This window comes from Pseudophryne corroboree, chromosome 6 (assembly GCF_028390025.1).
Source record: "Pseudophryne corroboree isolate aPseCor3 chromosome 6, aPseCor3.hap2, whole genome shotgun sequence".
NCBI classification, from domain to species: Eukaryota; Metazoa; Chordata; class Amphibia; order Anura; family Myobatrachidae; genus Pseudophryne; species Pseudophryne corroboree.
Window position 1 is genome coordinate 518,945,013 of NC_086449.1, and position 21,551 is coordinate 518,966,563.

Consider the following 21,551-nt stretch of genomic DNA (forward strand, 5'->3'; position numbering starts at 1 on the left):
GTCCAGTGCAGAAATCCACAGCATATCCACACAATAGGCACGGCACTCCAGGGACTCGTTCCAAAAAAGCTTTTAATATATTATAATATATATATATATATATAGACAAAAGCAGGGGTCCGGCACAGCCACTTAATCATATGGTACACTGGGTGCCTTCAGAAGATCCATAAATACAACGCAAAATTGGTGCGGCACTCCAATGATTTTCACACAGGATACAGTGTAGAGTACAATGTTTCAATGCCTTTTAGTGACACTGCATTTTCATCAGGCAGTGCCGCACCAATTTTGCGTTGTGTGTATATATATATATATATATATAGTACGTATGATAATCTAGTATGCAATCTTAGATGTCACAAGGGGATCAGTAAGTAATCCCACTGGACGGGATCCCGGCGGTCGAAATACTGACGCCGGAATCCCGACCACACAATCCCGACAGGGGTGGCGAGCGGAACGCAGCCCCTTGCGGGCACGGTGCCTCGCTACGCTCGGCACACTATTATATTCTCCCTCTATGGGTGTCGTGGACACCCACGGAGGGAGAATATGTCGGGATTGTGGCGGTCGGGATTCCGGTGTCGGTATTTCGACCGCCGGGATCCCGTCCAGCGGGATGTTGACCGCATCCCGTCACAAGGCAAGGTCATCAACACTGCTACTGTGGTGGTCCCTATTTATGCGTCCAGTAATCATCCCTCTGGGTTGAATTAGTTCTGGACACACTAGACTAGAGCCATGTCACACATTGCATCCACAATGAATAATGACAACCTAAAGAGTGTAACAAACGCAGTTGCAATTCAGTGTGGTTGTCGGCTGTAACCCGGTTTGTCTTGGCTCAGGGTAATGGCAACAGGCTGGACTAGACACAGGACAGTGTAGACCAGTAGCAAAGAAGATGCAGAGGAGTGTGAACTGACCAAAGAGTAACTGGTACATCTCCATAGACTTTGATGTATTGTGTACCTACCAAAAGCAGAAAGTCACTGAGTTTATATCCTGCAACATGGGTATAAGAGAGATAAGTGTAGCTCACCAGTGGGGATAGTGTATCGAAATGACAGATACTGATGCTGGTGAAGTAAGTAAGTAAGTAAGTAAGTAAGTAAGTAAGTAAGTGTGTGTGTGTGTGTGTGTGTGTGTGTGTGTGTGTGTGTGTGTTCATACAATACAAGTAAATGTGATTTATTTAACCCTCGCTGAGGTATTGGGAAGGTGGCACATGGAGCTGGCCCACAGGTAGAGCAGTTGGCTTCTAGCATGTCAAAAATACCAAGGCAGGCTGGTGTATCAGCTCCGAGTAACAGCAGGCACAGATAAGCTCTGTATTCACTGGAAGAAATAAAATAGGTTAGTGTAATGGACATTCAGTGTAAAGGTTGTGGGGGAGCTGTATCAAGCCTTGGAGAGAGATAAAGTAGAGAGATGGAGGAGGAGGAGCTGTATCAAACCTTGGAGAGAGATAAAGTTGAGAGTTCTTATGCAATGTTACTTAGTGAACCCTAAAGTCCTTTATTGTGGGGGAATACTCATTTTTGTCAGCATATTAATGTCTGGTAACTGTCCCTGGGCAAGTACACACTTTAGATCTATGTGCTTAATTTATTTTTTGTTGTATTTGTTTACTCATGTTGGAATGGTTTAGTTATCAACCTGTTTTGTACTGTTGAAATCCAATATGTTACAAAGGGTCATTCTGACCTTTAGAATAGATGATTTCTAATAATGATTAATTATGTGGCTTCCTTCAACCTTCATTTACAACATTTTACATTTAGAAATGTCATGTGCGTTACTTGTATATAAAAAAAAAAGAAGAAAGTCTCTCTGCTACCTAAATATGGGCCTAATTCAGTAAGGATCACTGTGGTCAGGAAACTGCGCATGCGCAAAATGGGTCCTGCAATCGCATTGCAGGGATGCAAATGTGTCTGCCTAATTTGACAAACAGAGGCATTCGGAGGGCGGTATATGGGCTGGGGCGGCCAGCATTGAGGAAAACGGGGTTGTCACCCATGTTTTCCAGGAGTGGCAAGGCCAAGGACTGCGTCCCGGATGTCAACTTCCTTGGTCTCACAAGCCGCACTGCAATTTCAAGCCTGAGTGATGCATCGCAAATGCAGGAAGGAGGTGGTATGCAACCAGTGTTGGACTGGCCCACAGGGGTACAAGAGAAACCCCCAGTGGGCCCCATTGCCTGGGGCCCCCCCACCTCCTCCTCTAGGGATCAGGTTCCACACTGTGCACTTGAATTATACATATGTTACATTATACTGCACAGGACTATGGTGTATTCTCTACAGTGCATTGCTGTTATTAATATGCTGCATTATCATACATGCACTAGCAGTATTTACTGCACTCTGTAATGCTTAGCTAAACCTCTGGAGACTAGCCACACCCCTATATAAGGGCCCCTACAAATCCATTCCCCCAGTGGGCCCTTCATGCCGCAGTCTGACACTGTATGCACCTCCTCCTGCATTTGCATTGCAAGCAACTTTGCAATTGCAATTCTTACTGAATTAGGCCCATGGGGGTTATTCAGTTTTGTTAGCAGACTAATGGGCAAAACCATGTGCACTGCAGGTGGGGCAGATGTAACGTGTAGAGATAGTTAGATTTGGGTGGGTTATATTGTTTCTGTGCAGGGTAAATAAATACTGGCTGCTCTTTTTACACTGTCATTTAGATTTCAGTTTGAACATACCACACCCAAATCTAACTCTCTCTGCACATGTTACATCTGCCCCACCTGCAGTGCAACATGGTTTTGCCCATTAGTGTGCTTTTTGGATTGCTAAGAAACCTGAATAAGGCACATTATCTACAACTTAATTTACATACTGTCATTACATAAATTACGGGACACAACTTTGTACATGCATATTGTAAATCAGTAGTTCAATGCTTACCTGATTATTTAAGCACTGAGATGCAAAAATCTTTTATGTATTTCTCGAGATAATTTATTTTTCACAAAAACACAGTAAATGTATATATTGATGTTGTCATCAATGTCATATCTTTTGGCCAACAAGAGATACACCTTCTAATTTGCTTCTCTTGTGCCCCAACCAATTCTAACTAGGCTACATCTCCAGGGATCATGCTACACTTACTTGTGCATAACCGTTTTCTACTCAACTCAATATATGCTCCTATTCCAATTCTTCAGGTTACATGAAACTGTACATATGCCCACGTTTCTGCACATGTATGTAAACTCTAATACTTAGGTTGCGAAATGCAGGCCTTCAGTTACATGGTTTTATATAAAAATCCAGGTTAGGATGACATTAAAAAAAAACATGTTTTTTATTGTATTTTTACGATTAGATCTGACATTTAAAAATAAAAAAAAGATGGCAGATGGAAAATGTAAGTCAGAATAGTATCCTTTGAAGTTGTCTTCATCCTTTGGATAAGTATACAATAATAATGCCTGATATTGTACATGTATTTTCAAAAGTCCTTCAGTTTGCACTTGAGATGAGAAGGAGCCTGCGTGCATTAGTGCATTTGATTGTCTACAAACTCGTTCAATTACACAGCCATTAGCCTTTCAGCTATTTTCAATCCATGACAGGTATTCTAAACAGCGTCCGATAACATCTGGATTTTTTTGCTAGTGTTTTAAATGTTGTAATGTTTAGTTAAGATGAATCCAGATTTTAAAATCCTGCATTTTCCAAAGTTTATTATAAGGATGTAGATACCTCCATAAATCACAACGTGCATGTCAGATCATATTTTATTCCTTTCCTCTGGATTTTTCATAGGAATGTCCGCCAGGAACAGAACATTCAATGTTTTATAGATTCATATTGCTGTTACAGTTGGACAGACTTTGCAGACAAGGGAGAAATTCTCTTTATAGCCACGTCTGTCCGTCCCATCACCAGACGCTCTTTCAGTTATCAGTAACATTTCACAACTCTTGAGATTAATCACAGTTACCATGTAAACAATGTATTGTAATGGAACGACTGAAATGTCACTCACACCAGCCTCCAGAAACTATAGTTCCAGAATAGTAAGACGTCTCAGCGCACGAAGCTTCTGTGAAACACATAGAAGATGGGCAATACAATTAGAGGAATTATTGCATTCATTCCATCTAATAGCTGCCAAAAATACCTTTTAGGAGATCTGGAAGAAATGCCTATAGATAAGATGGTAGACTTGAGCAGCATGCAGCTAAGGATATTTCCACTAAGAGTATGTGCTTTTACAGAACTCATCAAGCTGTACCTGAGTGACAACAACTTAAACAGCCTTCCTCCAGAGCTGGAACTACTTCAGAACCTCCAGATTCTAGCCTTGGACTTCAACAACTTTAAAGCACTTCCATTATGTGTATGTAGTTTAAAGCAACTGTGTATATTATACCTTGGAAATAATCACATCAGAGACCTTCCACAGGAGCTAAGTTTCCTCAAGAACCTGCATACCCTTTGGATTGAGTCTAATTATCTGACACATTTGCCTGATGTCATCTGTGAACTGACCCTTCTAAAGACACTTCATGCTGGTTCCAACCCAATACGCAATATTCCAATGGCGCTAAAAAACCTAAAAGAATTACGCAGTATCTGGATGTCTGGGAATCTCCTCACAGAATTTCCACCAGTTTTACTGGAAATGCCTTTCATAGAGGTTATTGATGTAGACAGAAATGGTATTAAATTTTTCCCAAGTTTGAAGCTCATGTCAGGTCTTAAGCTTGTCATCTATGATCATAATCCATGTCGGAATGCTCCCAAAGTAGCTAAAGGAGTTCGGAGAGTTGGCAGATGGTCCGAAGAGACCCCAGAGCCAAAGAAGAGGTCTGAGATGGTAGTGGAGATTGAAAAGGCTACAGAAAGTAAAGAGACACAACAACTAACAGTGCCAAATGACCCTACAACTCAGACAAATGATAACACAGAAGACACAACTTCTTAATTTAACTAAGTATATTTCATGACTGTTAGTGTGTGTGTGTGTGTGCGCGCGTGTGTGTATGTATATGTATATGTATATATATATATATATATATATATATATATATATATATATAGGTATGGACAATCATTCAAGTATAAGTTAGCATATTGTATTTTATGTATTTACATGTCATTATGCATGGAATCATTTTCCTTACATCTACTTGTATTTTCTAATGCATAAACACAATTAAGGTAATTCTGTTAAAGTTGTAATATAAAATAGTGTTTTATTTAACATATCTAACTGAAACTGCTAATGGTCATACATTCAAACAGTGTTTACATGTAAATAGGTTATTCAGTTACGTTGCATTAAAATCAGTTTAATATGCATTCCTAAAACACTGCAGACTAATAAAGCTTAGTGACCGCCTGACAATGTTATATAACTCTGTGTTATTTGAATTGTATAATAAATCTGGCAAGGCCTAAAAACACAAGTGTATGTACGGTCTCTTAACCTCTGAAGCTGGAAAATAAGCACAAGCATTATATAGGCTTTTCAATAAATTTTCTCAAAATGAAAGCAATTTTTCTTATATCATGATGAAAAACACTAACAGTCTGTATCTAGTTGGACTAGCAAAGCAAAATATAGGATGACCATAATGTATTCAAAAACATATACCGTATATACTCGAGTATAAGTCGACCCGAATATAAGCCGAGGCACCTAATTCTACCACAAAAACCTGGGAAAACTTATTGACTCGAGTATAAGCCTAGGGTGGGAAATGCAGCTCTAGCCGTACACAGCCCTCAGTGCCAGATATGCCCTCATACTGCCAGATATGCCCTCATACTGCCAGATATGCCCCCACAGTGCCAGATATGCCCCCACTGCCAGATATGCCCCCACACTGCCAGATATGCCCACAGTGCCAGATATGCCCCACAGTGCCAGATATGCCCCCACACTGCCAGATATGCCCCCACACTGCCAGATATGCCCCCACACTGCCAGATATGCCCACAGTGGTACACCAAATGGCGCTAATTACAGAATGTTCACACACAAAATGAATGAATTCCTTACATCAAAGAAAGAATATATATTAAGACGGAGTTCATCTGTTCCAATCCAGTCACGGGATTTATTCAGGTGCCAAAGCCAACAGTTGATATTATGCTTTAGGTTTCCAGCATATTTTTCTCACAACCACGGTGAATGGAAACCTTCTGACTGCCGGTCACATAACCGCATCCCGAACAAAGGAATCCTCACATTGGCAATGTTCTCTCTTCAAATTCTATTCTCCCTTTTGCCTATTTTGCATGTAGTACAATATTAAATAAATGAACCTTGGCAATATTTCTAGTGTCCTCCAGGTGGCAGTTGCATTTTTAGTTAGCAAAGCAATATGTCTCTCTTTGTTAGGAAAGCCAAATGGAAGTAGTACAATTCCTGGTTTGGTGAGTTCATGTCCCCTCACTACAGTCTGTAATGCAACCTGCAGGGTGTGACAATAACTATATCACTGTCCAAGTCTCTCACTTTGTGTGATAAGGAATGGGTTGTTGGTTTCTTACTCTCAATAGCAGCTGGGTGTCAGTTGTAAAACTACACAAAATCTGCTAGAAGCGCCTAATCGGATAGTTTTTAAAGCAACATCACGAGCGCTGCCAAAAAAGCATTGTGTATATGCTTAATTGATTACTGAGAACATGGGAAGAAGAATTGGCTGCGCTTGTAATGTGGCCAAAAAAAAAAAAAACCAACCTGGTTAATGGAGAGCTGACAAACACAAAAATGATAATAAAAATTGTTTATTTAAAATATAAATATACCAATGAAATTAGCACAATATCCTGAAATATTGATTATATAGGTGTACTCTGAGCTGACCCTAAATATCAAACAACAAGTAGCAGCATTGATACAATTATTAGATGATTATGAGAGAAAGTTATAACAATAATGTAACAAACATGTGGCTTCTCACTGAGATCAATCATTCACAGAATTCATGAGATTAATATTATCTAGGAGTACAGAGGCAGCATGTACTCCGAGAAATAGGAGAGTCCCAACAGCAAATGGTTTAGCTTGAGGAAAAATGATTAGCTTATCTCTTAAGGGCTATTTGTACCGGGCGTCCCCGGTAAGATCCAGTAATGCCCTTTTGATGGATAAATGATTCTAGCAGACTGCCCTAATGGGAGCTATTCCCGTATGCTGGGAAATAGCTCTGCTTTAACCGGCTTTATTTCCAGGGATCTCCCGTGAGCTGGTAGAAATCCTTTAAAGTGCCCACTTACGTGCAGTTAGGAGTAACAGGTCCCTTGCCGTTAATTGCTTAATTAGCAGAGCAGAAAGTACTTGCCGTGCAGCGAAGTTTTTCCAGAATGGGCAGGTGTGAAGAGATGAATGAGCACACTGGAGCTGAAGTGTCCGTGCTCGGCAACCGCCGCTGGCAGCAGGGGAAAGCCGCTCAGTGAGAAGCGCTGATCGGAGCCGTCCGTAGTGGATGCTTGAAATGCCGGAGTTCAATGGGTCAGCAATCAGAGGGATGGTGGGAGGAGCCTAACGCGTTTCGTCACGATTACGTGACTTTTTCAAAGGAATATTCCTTTGAAAAAGTCACGTAATCGTGACGAAACGCGTTAGGCTCCTCCCACCATCCCTCTGATTGCTGACCCATTGAACTCCGGCATTTCAAGCATCCACTACGGACGGCTCCGATCAGCGCTTCTCACTGAGCGGCTTTCCCCTGCTGCCAGCGGCGGTTGCCGAGCACGGACACTTCAGCTCCAGTGTGCTCATTCATCTCTTCACACCTGCCCATTCTGGAAAAACTTCGCTGCACGGCAAGTACTTTCTGCTCTGCTAATTAAGCAATTAACGGCAAGGGACCTGTTACTCCTAACTGCACGTAAGTGGGCACTTTAAAGGATTTCTACCAGCTCACGGGAGATCCCTGGAAATAAAGCCGGTTAAAGCAGAGCTATTTCCCAGCATACGGGAATAGCTCCCATTAGGGCAGTCTGCTAGAATCATTTATCCATCAAAAGGGCATTACTGGATCTTACCGGGGACGCCCGGTACAAATAGCCCTTAAGAGATAAGCTAATCATTTTTCCTCAAGCTAAACCATTTGCTGTTGGGACTCTCCTATTTCTCGGAGTACATGCTGCCTCTGTACTCCTAGATAATATTAATCTCATGAATTCTGTGAATGATTGATCTCAGTGAGAAGCCACATGTTTGTTACATTATTGTTATAACTTTCTCTCATAATCATCTAATAATTGTATCAATGCTGCTACTTGTTGTTTGATATTTAGGGTCAGCTCAGAGTACACCTATATAATCAATATTTCAGGATATTGTGCTAATTTCATTGGTATATTTATATTTTAAATAAACAATTTTTATTATCATTTTTGTGTTTGTCAGCTCTCCATTAACCAGGTTGGTTTTTTTTTTTTGGCCACATTACAAGCGCAGCCAATTCTTCTTCCCAGGGTGTCAGTTGTAGTAGAGTGATTATACTTCCCACTGACAGTCTGTTGTATCACACTTGGCTGAATGCCTTTCTTCCAATGTGGGGGTTACCCAGCTGCCCCTTAGTAAAAGTTCAACAGAGAGTCTCTAGCTCCTGCTCTATCTGGCCTCTCTCTCCTTCTGGCTCACACTGACTGACTGGGAACTTAGGAGGTTGGCTGTCAGGTATCAGGCTGGGGATTTCCTGAGGGTCTGTCTGTTGCTGGCTCTCTCCTCCCTCTGATTTTACAGGAGCTTACCCTGGGGTGTTAGTGCCTGGCTGGTCACACTGTGATGTCTGCACCACTCTCTGTCCCTGTGTTGCAGCTCCTGGTGGCTGAGGGGATCTCTCCAGTCACTGGAGCTTCCTGCTGTCCTTCCACAGCTGCACCCCACTCCTCTAGTCAGCACTCTCAGGTACAAGCCAGCTCCCAGGCAGCTCTACTCAGCTGAGTAGAGCTGCCTGGGAGCTGGCTTGTACCTGAGAGTGCTGACTAGAGGAGTGGGGTGCAGCTGTGGAAGGACAGCAGGAAGCTCCAGTGACTGGAGAGATCCCCTCAGCCACCAGGAGCTGCAACACAGGGACAGAGAGTGGTGCAGACATCACAGTGTGACCAGCCAGGCACTAACACCCCAGGGTAAGCTCCTGTAAAATCAGAGGGAGGAGAGAGCCAGCAACAGACAGACCCTCAGGAAATCCCCAGCCTGATACCTGACAGCCAACCTCCTAAGTTCCCAGTCAGTCAGTGTGAGCCAGAAGGAGAGAGAGGCCAGATAGAGCAGGAGCTAGAGACTCTCTGTTGAACTTTTACTAAGGGGCAGATGGGTAACCCCCACATTGGAAGAAAGGCATTCAGCCAAGTGTGATACAACAGACTGTCAGTGGGAAGTATAATCACTCTACTACAACTGACACCCAGCTGCTATTGAGAGTAAGAAACCAACAACCCATTCCTTATCACACAAAGTGAGAGACTTGGACAGTGATATAGTTATTGTCACACCCTGCAGGTTGCATTACAGACTGTAGTGAGGGGACATGAACTCACCAAACCAGGAATTGTACTACTTCCATTTGGCTTTCCTAACAAAGAGAGACATATTGCTTTGCTAACTAAAAATGCAACTGCCACCTGGAGGACACTAGAAATATTGCCAAGGTTCATTTATTTAATATTGTACTACATGCAAAATAGGCAAAAGGGAGAATAGAATTTGAAGAGAGAACATTGCCAATGTGAGGATTCCTTTGTTCGGGATGCGGTTATGTGACCGGCAGTCAGAAGGTTTCCATTCACCGTGGTTGTGAGAAAAATATGCTGGAAACCTAAAGCATAATATCAACTGTTGGCTTTGGCACCTGAATAAATCCCGTGACTGGATTGGAACAGATGAACTCCGTCTTAATATATATTCTTTCTTTGATGTAAGGAATTCATTCATTTTGTGTGTGAACATTCTGTAATTAGCGCCATTTGGTGTACCACATTGTTCTCTATTTGGCTATTCTTGTGACGTGTGAGGAGTCACTTATAGGTGCACCAAGGCTGCATTTTACTATTGGCGCTTATACTCGAGTATATACGGTAGTTATTTCACAATATGCTTGGCTGTTTTAAATATACTTTTATATAAAATTTTTAAGTTTACAGTGAATTTAAATATGTATTTGTCTAACACAGAGGTCCTCAAACTCGGTCCTCGGGGGCCCACACAGTGCATGTTTTGCAGGTAACCCAGCAGGTGCACAGGTGTATTAATTACTCACTGACACATTTTAAAAGGTCCACAGGTGGAGCTAATTATTTCACTTGCGATTCTGTGAGGAGACCTGCAAATCATGCACTGTGTGGGCCCCCGAGGACAGAGTTTGAGAACCTCTTGTCTAACATATAGCTGCAAATTGTGTAGATTACAGGGATAAAATATTTTGCACAAATGGGGGGAATTTAATTAAGCATATTTTTTTCAGGTGCAAAAAAATGGGAGTTTTTCACATTTTTTTTATCCAAATAGCCTATTTTTCTCCTTAAAAAAAAAACACTATTTTCAGGCAAAAAACAAAACAAACATATAATCTATGATACATTCATAGACCTGTGCGTTTTCGCTGCAAGATTGGCCAAAATAAAAACCAAGCCTAATTAACGACCATTTTTTTCGGAGCCTGCTGAGGCTGAAAAAAAAATCCCCAATTGCTGGCGTGGCTTCAGGGCAAAATCATATAGCCCTGGGGGATTAATTAGCCTGTGGTAATTGAATTCCCTCCTTGAACTTTATAGGTCTGCTGCTTGCAAGAGCGACAAATCTGTAAAGTAAAACTATTTCAGGAATGTTTCACACTTGTGCTTTTGCTTTGAAAGTGAGTTGAGATTTCTCCTTTAAAGTTCAATAACATTTATAAACATTTATAATCATTTAAAATAGGGTGGTGCCAGCATCAGTAGTTTATCAAATAATGTAGAATATGTACACTAAGCATGACAGATGGGCTGCAGCTTCTTCATTACAGCTTCTGAATTGGTGAGTGCTTTCTGTAGGGGTACCTTCATGCTCTGACAGGTTGCTGAAATGCTGGTGAGCACAGTGGTGGGTAATTAAAATGTGAGCTAGACATTTGTTGTGCATTTCCTCACCTTCGTCCCGCTGCCGATTCACAGGTTGCATGGGTAACGCCATCTTGCCTGAGGTCACCTGACACTATTGCAGCCAGTCACAGAGGATTATTTCTCACATTACTCCAGTATCCAATCCCAGTGCAGTGAGCCCTATGTAAACCATTCCCTGACACCAGGTCATTGCCAGTCCAACTTGTCTACAAGCTACTCCTGGTGTCTGTGTCAGTAACGATTCTCTGATCGCTGAGCTTTCTACTACTTTGTTCTAGTTTGATTTCTGTGATCTACAAATTGCTCCTAGTTTACTACCTGCTTCCAACTCCTGTGTTCAGCAGTTGCTAGTTAGCAACAGGAGCATTCTCCATTTCTCCCTGCTGTAATCAGCTTTCATCTATTACACCAGTGTGCTGTCTGCAACCTCCAATACTACTAGACCTGCCAGTAGACCAAATTTTTATTTGCTAGGTATTATGCCAGTACCTTGCCTAATATTGTGTTCTCCTTTCTCTTAGTTTTCAGAAAATAAACCTGATTAAGGAATAGTATCATTCATTTAACAAGTTTCATTTACTCCAGTTTCAACCAGTCCTGATACAGAATCTGACAATTTTTGTACCTCAATCTCATAAATCAGCTCCTTTGTTTTAGCTTCCCCTCACCTCACATCTCTGTCAAACTCTCTGTCTAAACTGCCTCATACCTTATCTCACTATCCCTTTTCTCCCTCACAAGACTTACCCTACTTTGTTCCACTGTTTTGTCACTATTTCTTTTTTCCAACATCCACACTATCCCTCTCTATCCTATCTACCAGCCCCCTCATTCTTAAGTTCCACCCCTTCTCTCCCCGCAGATGCCCAACATCTCACATCTCACCCCACGAGAAGTTCCTTCCCTGTTACTCCCCTCAGCTCACAACCCTTGCTCCTCCTACTAACTGCCCCCTAAGCCTTATCCTGTCCCCTCTCCCTCATCTAACTATTCCTTCTTTCCCAATTCTCAGCATCATAGCAACCTTATTCACACCTCCCTACTTCCCTCTCTAGTTTTATCCAAAACGCTCTTGAATGTTAGATCTGTTTGCAATAAACCGGTCACCATTCATTACCTTTTTATTTCCAACTACTTCTCCTGTCACGCTGTCCTTTGGTAGTCTTTCACTCACACCACCAAACCAGTAGTTTGACAAGCCTAACCCTGACTACCCCTCCCCACATCTTAACCCTAACCCCACCGGGCAGCACCTAAACCCCACTCCCCCGGCCTAACCTGCCCACTATACTTAGATTCGAGGTGCCGGCTGTCGGGATTCTGGTGTCGCCAATCTGGTGGCTGTCGGGATTCTGACAGCTGGCATCTTGACCTCATCCTGGCAGTAAAGCTCTGTTTTTATTTATTTATTAACAGTTTCTTATATAGCGCAAAAAATTATGTTGTTCTTTATGTTTTTATCAGTGAGTGACCGAAGTGAGTACAGTCACGATCCAGCTGTCCTAGATTGCGATATCTAAGTGTAGGATGGAATTGTGACAGCAACAAATCACACAGACTTCCTCTACCTCTTAATCATTCTTTTATCCTATAGCTTTGTCTTTTGTCTCAAAACAAATAATTATATTTCTGTTTGACACCTTGTAACTACCTTCCCCCTACTCCCTTACACAGTGGCGTAACTACTGCCCCCACAGCCCTCGCGGTGGCTTGGAGGCGAAGGGCTGCGGGGGCGCCGCCACTGATTTAGAGCAGATTGACATGCGAACGAGCCATCCGCATGTCAATCTGCTGTCTCCTCTCCCTCCTTCCCTCCGCTGCTGTGATGGAGGGACACGGAGGGCACAGCGCGCGCCTCTCCTGTGTCCCTCCTGCGTCTCCGGCGGGTCTATTAAATTAAGTGCCCGTTCGTGAGCTCCGATTGGCTCACGAACCGGCACTTCATTTAACAGGCACGCCGGAGACGCAGGAGGGACACAGGAGAGGCGCGCGCTGTGCCCTCCGTGTCCTCCTATACAAAACAGCAGGGAGCATGGGGGGGGGGGGGTTTAACTGGCACAGGGGGAGGGAGAGCATATTTTGTACTTCAGGGGGCATATGTGGCACTGGGGGGGAATGTGTACCTGGCACATGTGGGGGGGGGGCTATATTTGGCACTGGGGGCTTGTGAGTACCTGGCACTGTGGGGGAATATCTGGCACTGGGGACATATGTGGCACTGGGAGCACAGCCCTAGCGACAATCACTACCCCCGAGCAACGAGCAGGACACCCAGTGCATGAAACCCCTGGCAACGAGCATGACACCCAGTGCATGAAACCCCTGGCAACGAGCATGATACCCTGAGCATGAAAACCCCTGGCACCGTGCATGGAACCAAGAGCATGAAACCCCTGGCAACGAGCAGGTAATTTAAAAGTAATTAGAAGCCTTACTGTAGTACTTAATGTGTAATGGGCATTACGGTGTGTTGCATAATGTATCACAGACATTGCAGGGTGTGTCATAATGTGTCACAGGCATTACGGTGTGTGGCATACTATATCACGGGCATTGTGGTATGTGGTATAATGTCTCAGGGGCATTGCAGTGGGGCATAATGTATAACGGGCATTGCGGTGTGTGTCATAATGTGTCAGGCATTACGGTGTGTTGTATACTATATCACGGGCATTGTGGTATGTGGTATAATGTCTCAGGGTCATTGTGGTGTGTGTCATAATGTGTCACAGACATTGTATGTGCTATAATGTATCAGGGGCATTGCAGTGTGTAGCATAATGTATAACGGGCATTGCGGTGTGTGTCATAATGTGTCAGGCATTACGGTGTGTTGTATACTATATCACGAGCATTGTGGTATGTGGTATAATGTCTCAGGGTCATTGCGGTGTATGTCATAATGTGTCACAGACATTGTATGTGCTATAATGTATCAGGGGCATTGCAGTGTGTAGCATAATGTATAACGGGCATTGCGATTCCTGTCATAATGTGTCATAGGCATTACGGTGTCTGGCATAATGTGTTGGGGGCATTATGGTGTGTGCATATTATGTCATGTGCATTATTGTGTGTGGCATAATGTCTAAGGGCCATTGCAGTATGTGGCATAATGTATACTGGGCATTACTATAAGGAGGAAAAATGACAAATAATGTAAGGGGCATGAATCAGGATTATTTTTCTTTCCTGTGGTGGCCAACGTCTGGGCGTGCAGGTTGCAAAACTGGGGTATAAGGTAGTCTTTTCCTGCAATACCACGCCACTTTATGCAAAGTCACGCCCATTACCATGAAGCCACGCCCTTTTTGCGGCACGCGCGCATGTTTATCCCATTACTAGTGCCAATTATGGGGGATGGGGGGGCGCCAGAGAATTTTTTTGGCTAGGGGGAGAAAAATTTCTAGTTACGCCACTGCCCTTACAGGCTTTAACTTCATCTTCATCAACCACAGGCTCACCATACCCTCATCATTCAGCCAAACCACTGTCCTCATCCACAATTATGAGGAATAAACAATGTTGCCATTTAAGAGGAGCAATGTATTATTTTTCCATGTAGGAATAATACAGATTGCTTTTGCAACTATCATACAAATAGTGGGCAGTTTTTTTTACAGTAAATTTTAGATATGAGCTAGGACACACACTCTTCCCAACTATAAATCTCTGCACATTATAAAACTGCAGCACCTACAGCTGGGATGCAGTTAAGTTCCTGACAGTCGGGATTCTGGCAGTCGGGATCCCGACTGTCGGGACATCATACTGAATCCAAACAGTGCACCATGGATTTACCAAGTTGCAAATGGCTCCTTTCTTTTGCAGAAACTCCTAAGACCTTAGTGATATAATCAACGGTTTCTGACATCAGCTATACGCAGACACATAAAACTATCCTGATCTCTCCTACCCTGCTCTATCGCATGTCCAGCTCTCTTTGCCTCTCCACATGGATGTCCCAATAATAGCTGAAACTCAATATGCCCAAAACAGAACTCATTGTTTTCCTACTGTCCAGTCCCATCCCACTCACTATGGATGGGATGTCCTTGCCGGCATTCTGGCAGACTGGATCCCGGCATTGGCATGTTGATCACAGGGATCCCAACCGCTGGTATCCCGAATCCAACCCCTGTGGATGACAGCATGCTCTTCTCTGTTCATTGGGTTTGATGCCTTTCTGTCCTTCACTACCCACATACATTACCTTGCCCAGTCTGCAAACAAAAATAATCAGGTTATATAGATACAGCACTATATGTAGTGTCCAATACTGTTAAAAACAACAACACTTGAATCTTGTTTGTATATTCAATCAGCAGAGGACAGTCTCTTAGCAGGTAAGTAGGCATGGCCGGACTGGCCATCTGGCACATGCCAGAAGGGCCGATGGGCAGGTGGGCCGAACCGATCACTCGGAGAGCTGAGAAGGCCGCGTGCAGCGCACCCTCCAGCTCTCTGGTTCCATGGTCTCCATGGAAATGGGGGGGTGCCTACACCCCTGGACTCGCAGCGCGACCTGCCCCCCAGCAACTGTCACCATGGTAATGGGGGCATGCCACACCTACCTCGATGGTATACCAGCGGCGGAATGGTGCCCCCATCAGTATCTCGGCTTCTGTATTGTGACTGTCGGAATCCCGACTGTCGGTATGATAACCGCATACTGGTAAGTAATAGTATTCTTAACACTTATGATTTATGAAGTCTCTGTCAAGCCTTGAAAGACTTTGTAAAGTCAAAACAGATTGGAGTGGTGAAAATTCCATTATTTATCTGCTTATGACGAACATCTCTGACAGACTGGTCACATTATAATAGTGATGAGCGGGTTCGGTTTCCGAGAAACCGAACCCACCAGAGCTTTACCTTTTTTTACACGGGTCCGAGCAGACTCGGATCCTCCCGCCTTGCTCGGCTAACCCGAGCGCGCCCGAACGTCATCATCCCGCTGTCGGATTCTCGCGAGATTCGGATTCTATGTAAGCAGCCGCGCGTCGCCGCCATTTTCACACGTGCATTGAGATTGATAGGGAGAGGACGTGGCTGGCGTCCTCTCCGTTTATAATTGTAGAAGAGACAGTTGATTGCTTGTTTTATTACTAATTGTGGGGAGGATTGGGGAGCAGCTGTTAGGACTCGGAGTAGAGTGCAGAGTTTTGCTGATAGTGACCACCAGTTTTTTTTTATCCGTTCTCTGCCTGAAAAAAACGCTCCATACCATATCTGTGCTCAGTGTGCTGCATGATATATCTGTGCTGAGTGCTCACACTGCTTAATTGTGGGGACTGGGGAGCAGCTATAGCAGGAGTACAGTGCACAGTTTTGCTGACAGTGACCACCAGTATACGTTTGTCTGCCTGAAAAACACTCCTGTGATGGCTTTTTTTTTATACTAGTTTAGCTGTCTGCTGACAGTGTCCACCAGGTCCATTATACTGTATATAATGTATGTATATACTGTACGGTAGGCCACTGCTGTACCTACCTCTGTGTCTTCAGTCACTCGTCATCCATTAATAATAATAAGTATACTATCCATCCATCTACATTGTATACCTGTGGTGGCTTTTTTTCTTTATACTAGTTTAGCAGTTTGCTGACAGTGTCCACCAGGTCCATTATACTGTATATAGCAGTACGGTAGGCCACTGCTGTACCTACCTCTGTGTCGTCACTCGTCGTCCATAAGTATACTATCCATCCATCTACATTGTATACCTGTGGTGGCTTTTTTTCTTTATACTAGTAGTACTAGTTTAGCAGTCTGCTGACAGTGTCCACCAGGTCCATTATACTGTATATAGCAGTACGGTAGGCCACTGCTGTACCTACCTCTGTGTCGTCACTCGTCGTCCATAAGTATACTATCCATCCATCTACATTGTATACCTGTGGTGGCTTTTTTTCTTTATACTAGTAGTACTAGTTTAGCAGTCTGCTGACAGTGTCCACCAGGTCCATTATACTGTATATAGCAGTACGGTAGGCCACTGCTGTACCTACCTCTGTGTCGTCACTCGTCGTCCATAAGTATACTATCCATCCATCTACATTGTATACCTGTGGTGGCTTTTTTCTTTATACTAGTAGTACTAGTTTAGCAGTCTGCTGACAGTGTCCACCAGGTCCATTATACTGTATATAGCAGTACGGTAGGCCACTGCTGTACCTACCTCTGTGTCGTCACTCGTCGTCCATAAGTATACTATCCATCCATCTACATTGTATACCTGTGGTGGCTTTTTTTCTTTATACTAGTAGTACTAGTTTAGCAGTCTGCTGACAGTGTCCACCAGGTCCATTATACTGTATATAGCAGTACGGTAGGCCACTGCTGTACCTACCTCTGTGTCGTCACTCGTCGTCCATAAGTATACTATCCATCCATCTACATTGTATACCTGTGGTGGCTTTTTTTCTTTATACTAGTAGTACTAGTTTAGCAGTCTGCTGACAGTGTCCACCAGGTCCATTATACTGTATATAGCAGTACGGTAGGCCACTGCTGTACCTACCTCTGTGTCGTCACTCGTCGTCCATAAGTATACTATCCATCCATCTACATTGTATACCTGTGGTGGCTTTTTTTCTTTATACTAGTAGTACTAGTTTAGCAGTCTGCTGACAGTGTCCACCAGGTCCATTATACTGTATATAGCAGTACGGTACGCCACTGCTGTACCTACCTCTGTGTCGTCACTCGTCGTCCATAAGTATACTATCCATCCATCTACATTGTATACCTGTGGTGGCTTTTTTTCTTTATACTAGTAGTACTAGTTTAGCAGTCTGCTGACAGTGTCCACCAGGTCCATTATACTGTATATAGCAGTACGGTACGCCACTGCTGTACCTACCTCTGTGTCGTCACTCGTCGTCCATAAGTATACTATCCATCCATCTACATTGTATACCTGTGGTGGCTTTTTTTTTTTATACTAGTAGTACTAGTTTAGCAGTCTGCGGACAGTGTCCACCAGGTCCATTATACTGTATATAGCAGTACGGTAGGCCACTGCTGTACCTACCTCTGTGTCGTCAGTCACTCGTCATCCATTAATAATAATAAGTATACTATCCATCCATCTACATTGTATACCTGTGGTGGCTTTTTTTCTTTATACTAGTTTAGCAGTTTGCTGACAGTGTCCACCAGGTCCATTTATTATACTGTATATAGCAGTACGGTAGGCCACTGCTGTACCTACCTCCTGTGTCGTCACTCGTCGTCCATAAGTATACTATCCATCCATCTACATTGTATACCTGTGGTGGCTTTTTTTCTTTATACTAGTAGTACTAGTTTAGCAGTCTGCTGACAGTGTCCACCAGGTCCATTATAATGTTTATAGCAGTACGGTAGGCCACTGCTGTACCTACCTCTGTGTCGTCAGTCACTCATCATCCATTAATAATAATAAGTATACTATCCATCTACATTGTATACCTGTGGTGGCTTTTTTTCTTTATACTAGTAGTACTAATCGAGCAGTCTGCTGACAGTGTCCACCAGGTCCATTATACTGTATATAGCAGTACGGTAGGCCAATGTTGTACCCACCTCTGTGTCGTCAGTCACTCGTCCATAAGTATACTATCCATCCATCTACATTGTATACCTGTGGTGGCTTTTTTTCTTTATACTAGTTTAGCAGTTTGCTGACAGTGTCCACCAGGTCCATTTATTATACTGTATATAGCAGTACGGTAGGCCACTGCTGTACCTACCTCTGTGTCGTCACTCGTCGTCCATAAGTATACTATCCATCCATCTACATTGTATACCTGTGGTGCCTTTTAGTTGTGCACATTAAAATATGGAGAACAAAAATGTGGAGGTTAAAAAAAATAGGGAAAGATCAAGATCCACTTCCACCTCGTGCTGAAGCTGCTGCCACTAGTCATGGCCGAGATGATGAAATGCCATCAACATCGTCTGCCAAGGCCGATGCCCAATGTCATAGTACAGAGCATGTAAAATCCAAAAAACAAAAGATCAGTAAAATGACCCAAAAATCTAAATTAAAAGCGTCTGAGGAGAAGCGTAAACTTGCCAATATGCCATTTACGACACGGAGTGGCAAGGAACGGCTGAGGCCCTGGCCTATGTTCATGGCTAGTGGTTCAGCTTCACATGAGGATGGAAGCACTCATTCTCTCGCTAGAAAAAAGAAAAGACTTAAGCTGGCAAAAGCACAGCAAAGAACTGTGCGTTCTTCTAAATCACAAATCCCCAAGGAGAGTCCAATTGTGTCGGTTGCGATGCCTGACCTTCCTCTTTTTTTCTTTCATTTTTCTTTGCATCATGTGCTGTTTGGGGAGTATTTTTTTGAAGGGCCATCCTGCGTGACACTGCAGTGCCACTCCTAGATGGGCCAGGTGTTTGTGTCGGCCACTTGGGTCGCTTAGCTTAGCCATCCAGCGACCTCGGTGCAAATTTTAGGACTAAAAATAATATTGTGAGGTGTTCAGAATAGACTGAAAATGAGTGGAAATTATGGTTATTGAGGTTAATAATACTATGGGATCAAAATGACCCCCAAATTCTATGATTTAAGCTGTTTTTTAGGGTTTTTTGAAAAAAACACCCGAATCCAAAACACACCCGAATCCGACAAAAAAATTTCGGTGAGGTTTTGCCAAAACGCGTCCGAATCCAAAACACGGCCGCGGAACCGAACTCAAATCCCGAAAAATTTCCGGTGCACATCACTACATTATAAGAGTTCAATCTGAAGCCTATACGCTTTTAGATATGCTGTTTTACCACCCATTTACATGGGTGGGAAGTGAACTATTCACGTGTTGCATTTTGTTTTAGGCGTTTAGTATAGGTTTGACAAAATTATTTCTGGTTTATATAAAAAAAGATAGCCTGTCTCAGTTTCCCAAACTCAAACATTACAGTCCATGTTTTAATAATGCCCATGCTGGAGTCCAGATGGTTAAATCAAACTGACTGAGGTATTATGTTGCCTGTGGTAAAGCATGGATAGCCTTAGAACCTGGACTGTAATGGCAAAGTTTGGCCATGCACCATTGAGGTCTATTATTATTATTATTATTATTATTATTACGATCATCTTTTTTTAGTAAATATATATATATATATATATATATATATATATATATATAACCGGTCAAAATGAATGTTATATCAACACATGTCCATCCATAACTTTCCAGCCAGGGTGTAGCCAGAACCAGCACACTGCTTAATATTCAATCAGCTTTTTACTTCATATAGCAGACATATTAAGAGTTCAATCAGCTTTTAACTTCATGTAGCAGTAAAGCACAAACATCTGGATTCAGCAAATACTCATCGTATGCAGGGCAAGTACAGACTGGCAAAATCCCAAACAGCCGTTTTCGGTGCTCCTTCCTCAGGGGAAAACCAGTGAAGGTGCCATAGTGCCTGGTGCTAAAGTGTCAAAGTGCTATGCAAAATGCTGCATCATAGGAGAGCATTATTTATGCTCCCCTAATCAAGCTCATCACCGGCACCTGGAGTTCCGTGCCGCCCCAGGGTCGGTCACACCACGCTCCCCAATCCCGGAAACTCCTGTCATTGGAACGCACGCCGCGCACCACGTGACCGGAAGTTCCGGCCCGTGGAGCGCAAACTGCGCGTCACCCAGGCGGAAGTACAGGTCCGGTAGGCGCGGCCAGCAACAGCGTCCCCGGCAACACTGCCAACAGGCCCAGGTCACCAGGCAATGATGCTATACACAGTAAAGGAACAAAATCAACAACATAAAAAAATAAACATAAAAACAGGGATCTATTGATACTGCGGAGTATTGGTTTATCAATTACGAATCATTTTTAGACTATTATGTGTACCGATTAGAATAACATTTAAGTTCAAAAACCACAATAACTGTGCAGTAACAAATTGATCCCAAAAAATAAACAATAATAATAAGGTGTATAAACAAAGTGAGAGATCAGTATGCCCTGATCTTGGTTTTGGCTATTGATGGTATAGTTATCTCTCACTTTGTTTATACACCTTATTATTATTGTTTATTTTTTGGGATCAATTTGTTACTGCACAGTTATTGTGGTTTTTGAACTTAAATGTTATGCTAATCGGTACACATAATAGTCTAAAAATGATTCGTAATTGATAAACCAATACTCCGCAGTATCAATAGATCCCTGTATTTATGTTTATTTTTTTATGTTGTAGATTTTGTTCCTTTACTGTGTATAGCATCATTGCCTGGTGACCTAGGCCTGTTGGCAGTGTTGCCGGGGACGCTGTTGCTGGCCGCGCCTCCCGGACATGTACTTCCACCTGGGTGACGCGCTGTTTGCGCTCCACAGGCTGGAACTTCCGGTCACGTGGTGCGCGGCGTGCGTTCCAATGACGGGTGTTTCCGGGATTGGGGAATGTGGTGTGACCGGCCCCGGGGCGGCACGGGACTCCAGGTGCCGGTGATG

The 21,551-nt window shown here is 43.2% G+C and overlaps 1 protein-coding gene across 1 annotated transcript; it reads left to right on the forward strand.

The window, feature by feature from the left end:
• Positions 1 to 3,809: 3,809 nt before the first annotated feature.
• Positions 3,810 to 5,008, forward strand: LRRC10 (leucine rich repeat containing 10). Its single transcript, XM_063930486.1, has one exon. It carries the CDS (start codon positions 4,090 to 4,092, stop codon positions 4,954 to 4,956), a length of 867 nt encoding a protein of 288 aa, XP_063786556.1. The 5' UTR covers positions 3,810 to 4,089; the 3' UTR covers positions 4,957 to 5,008.
• The last annotated feature ends 16,543 nt before the right edge of the window (positions 5,009 to 21,551 follow it).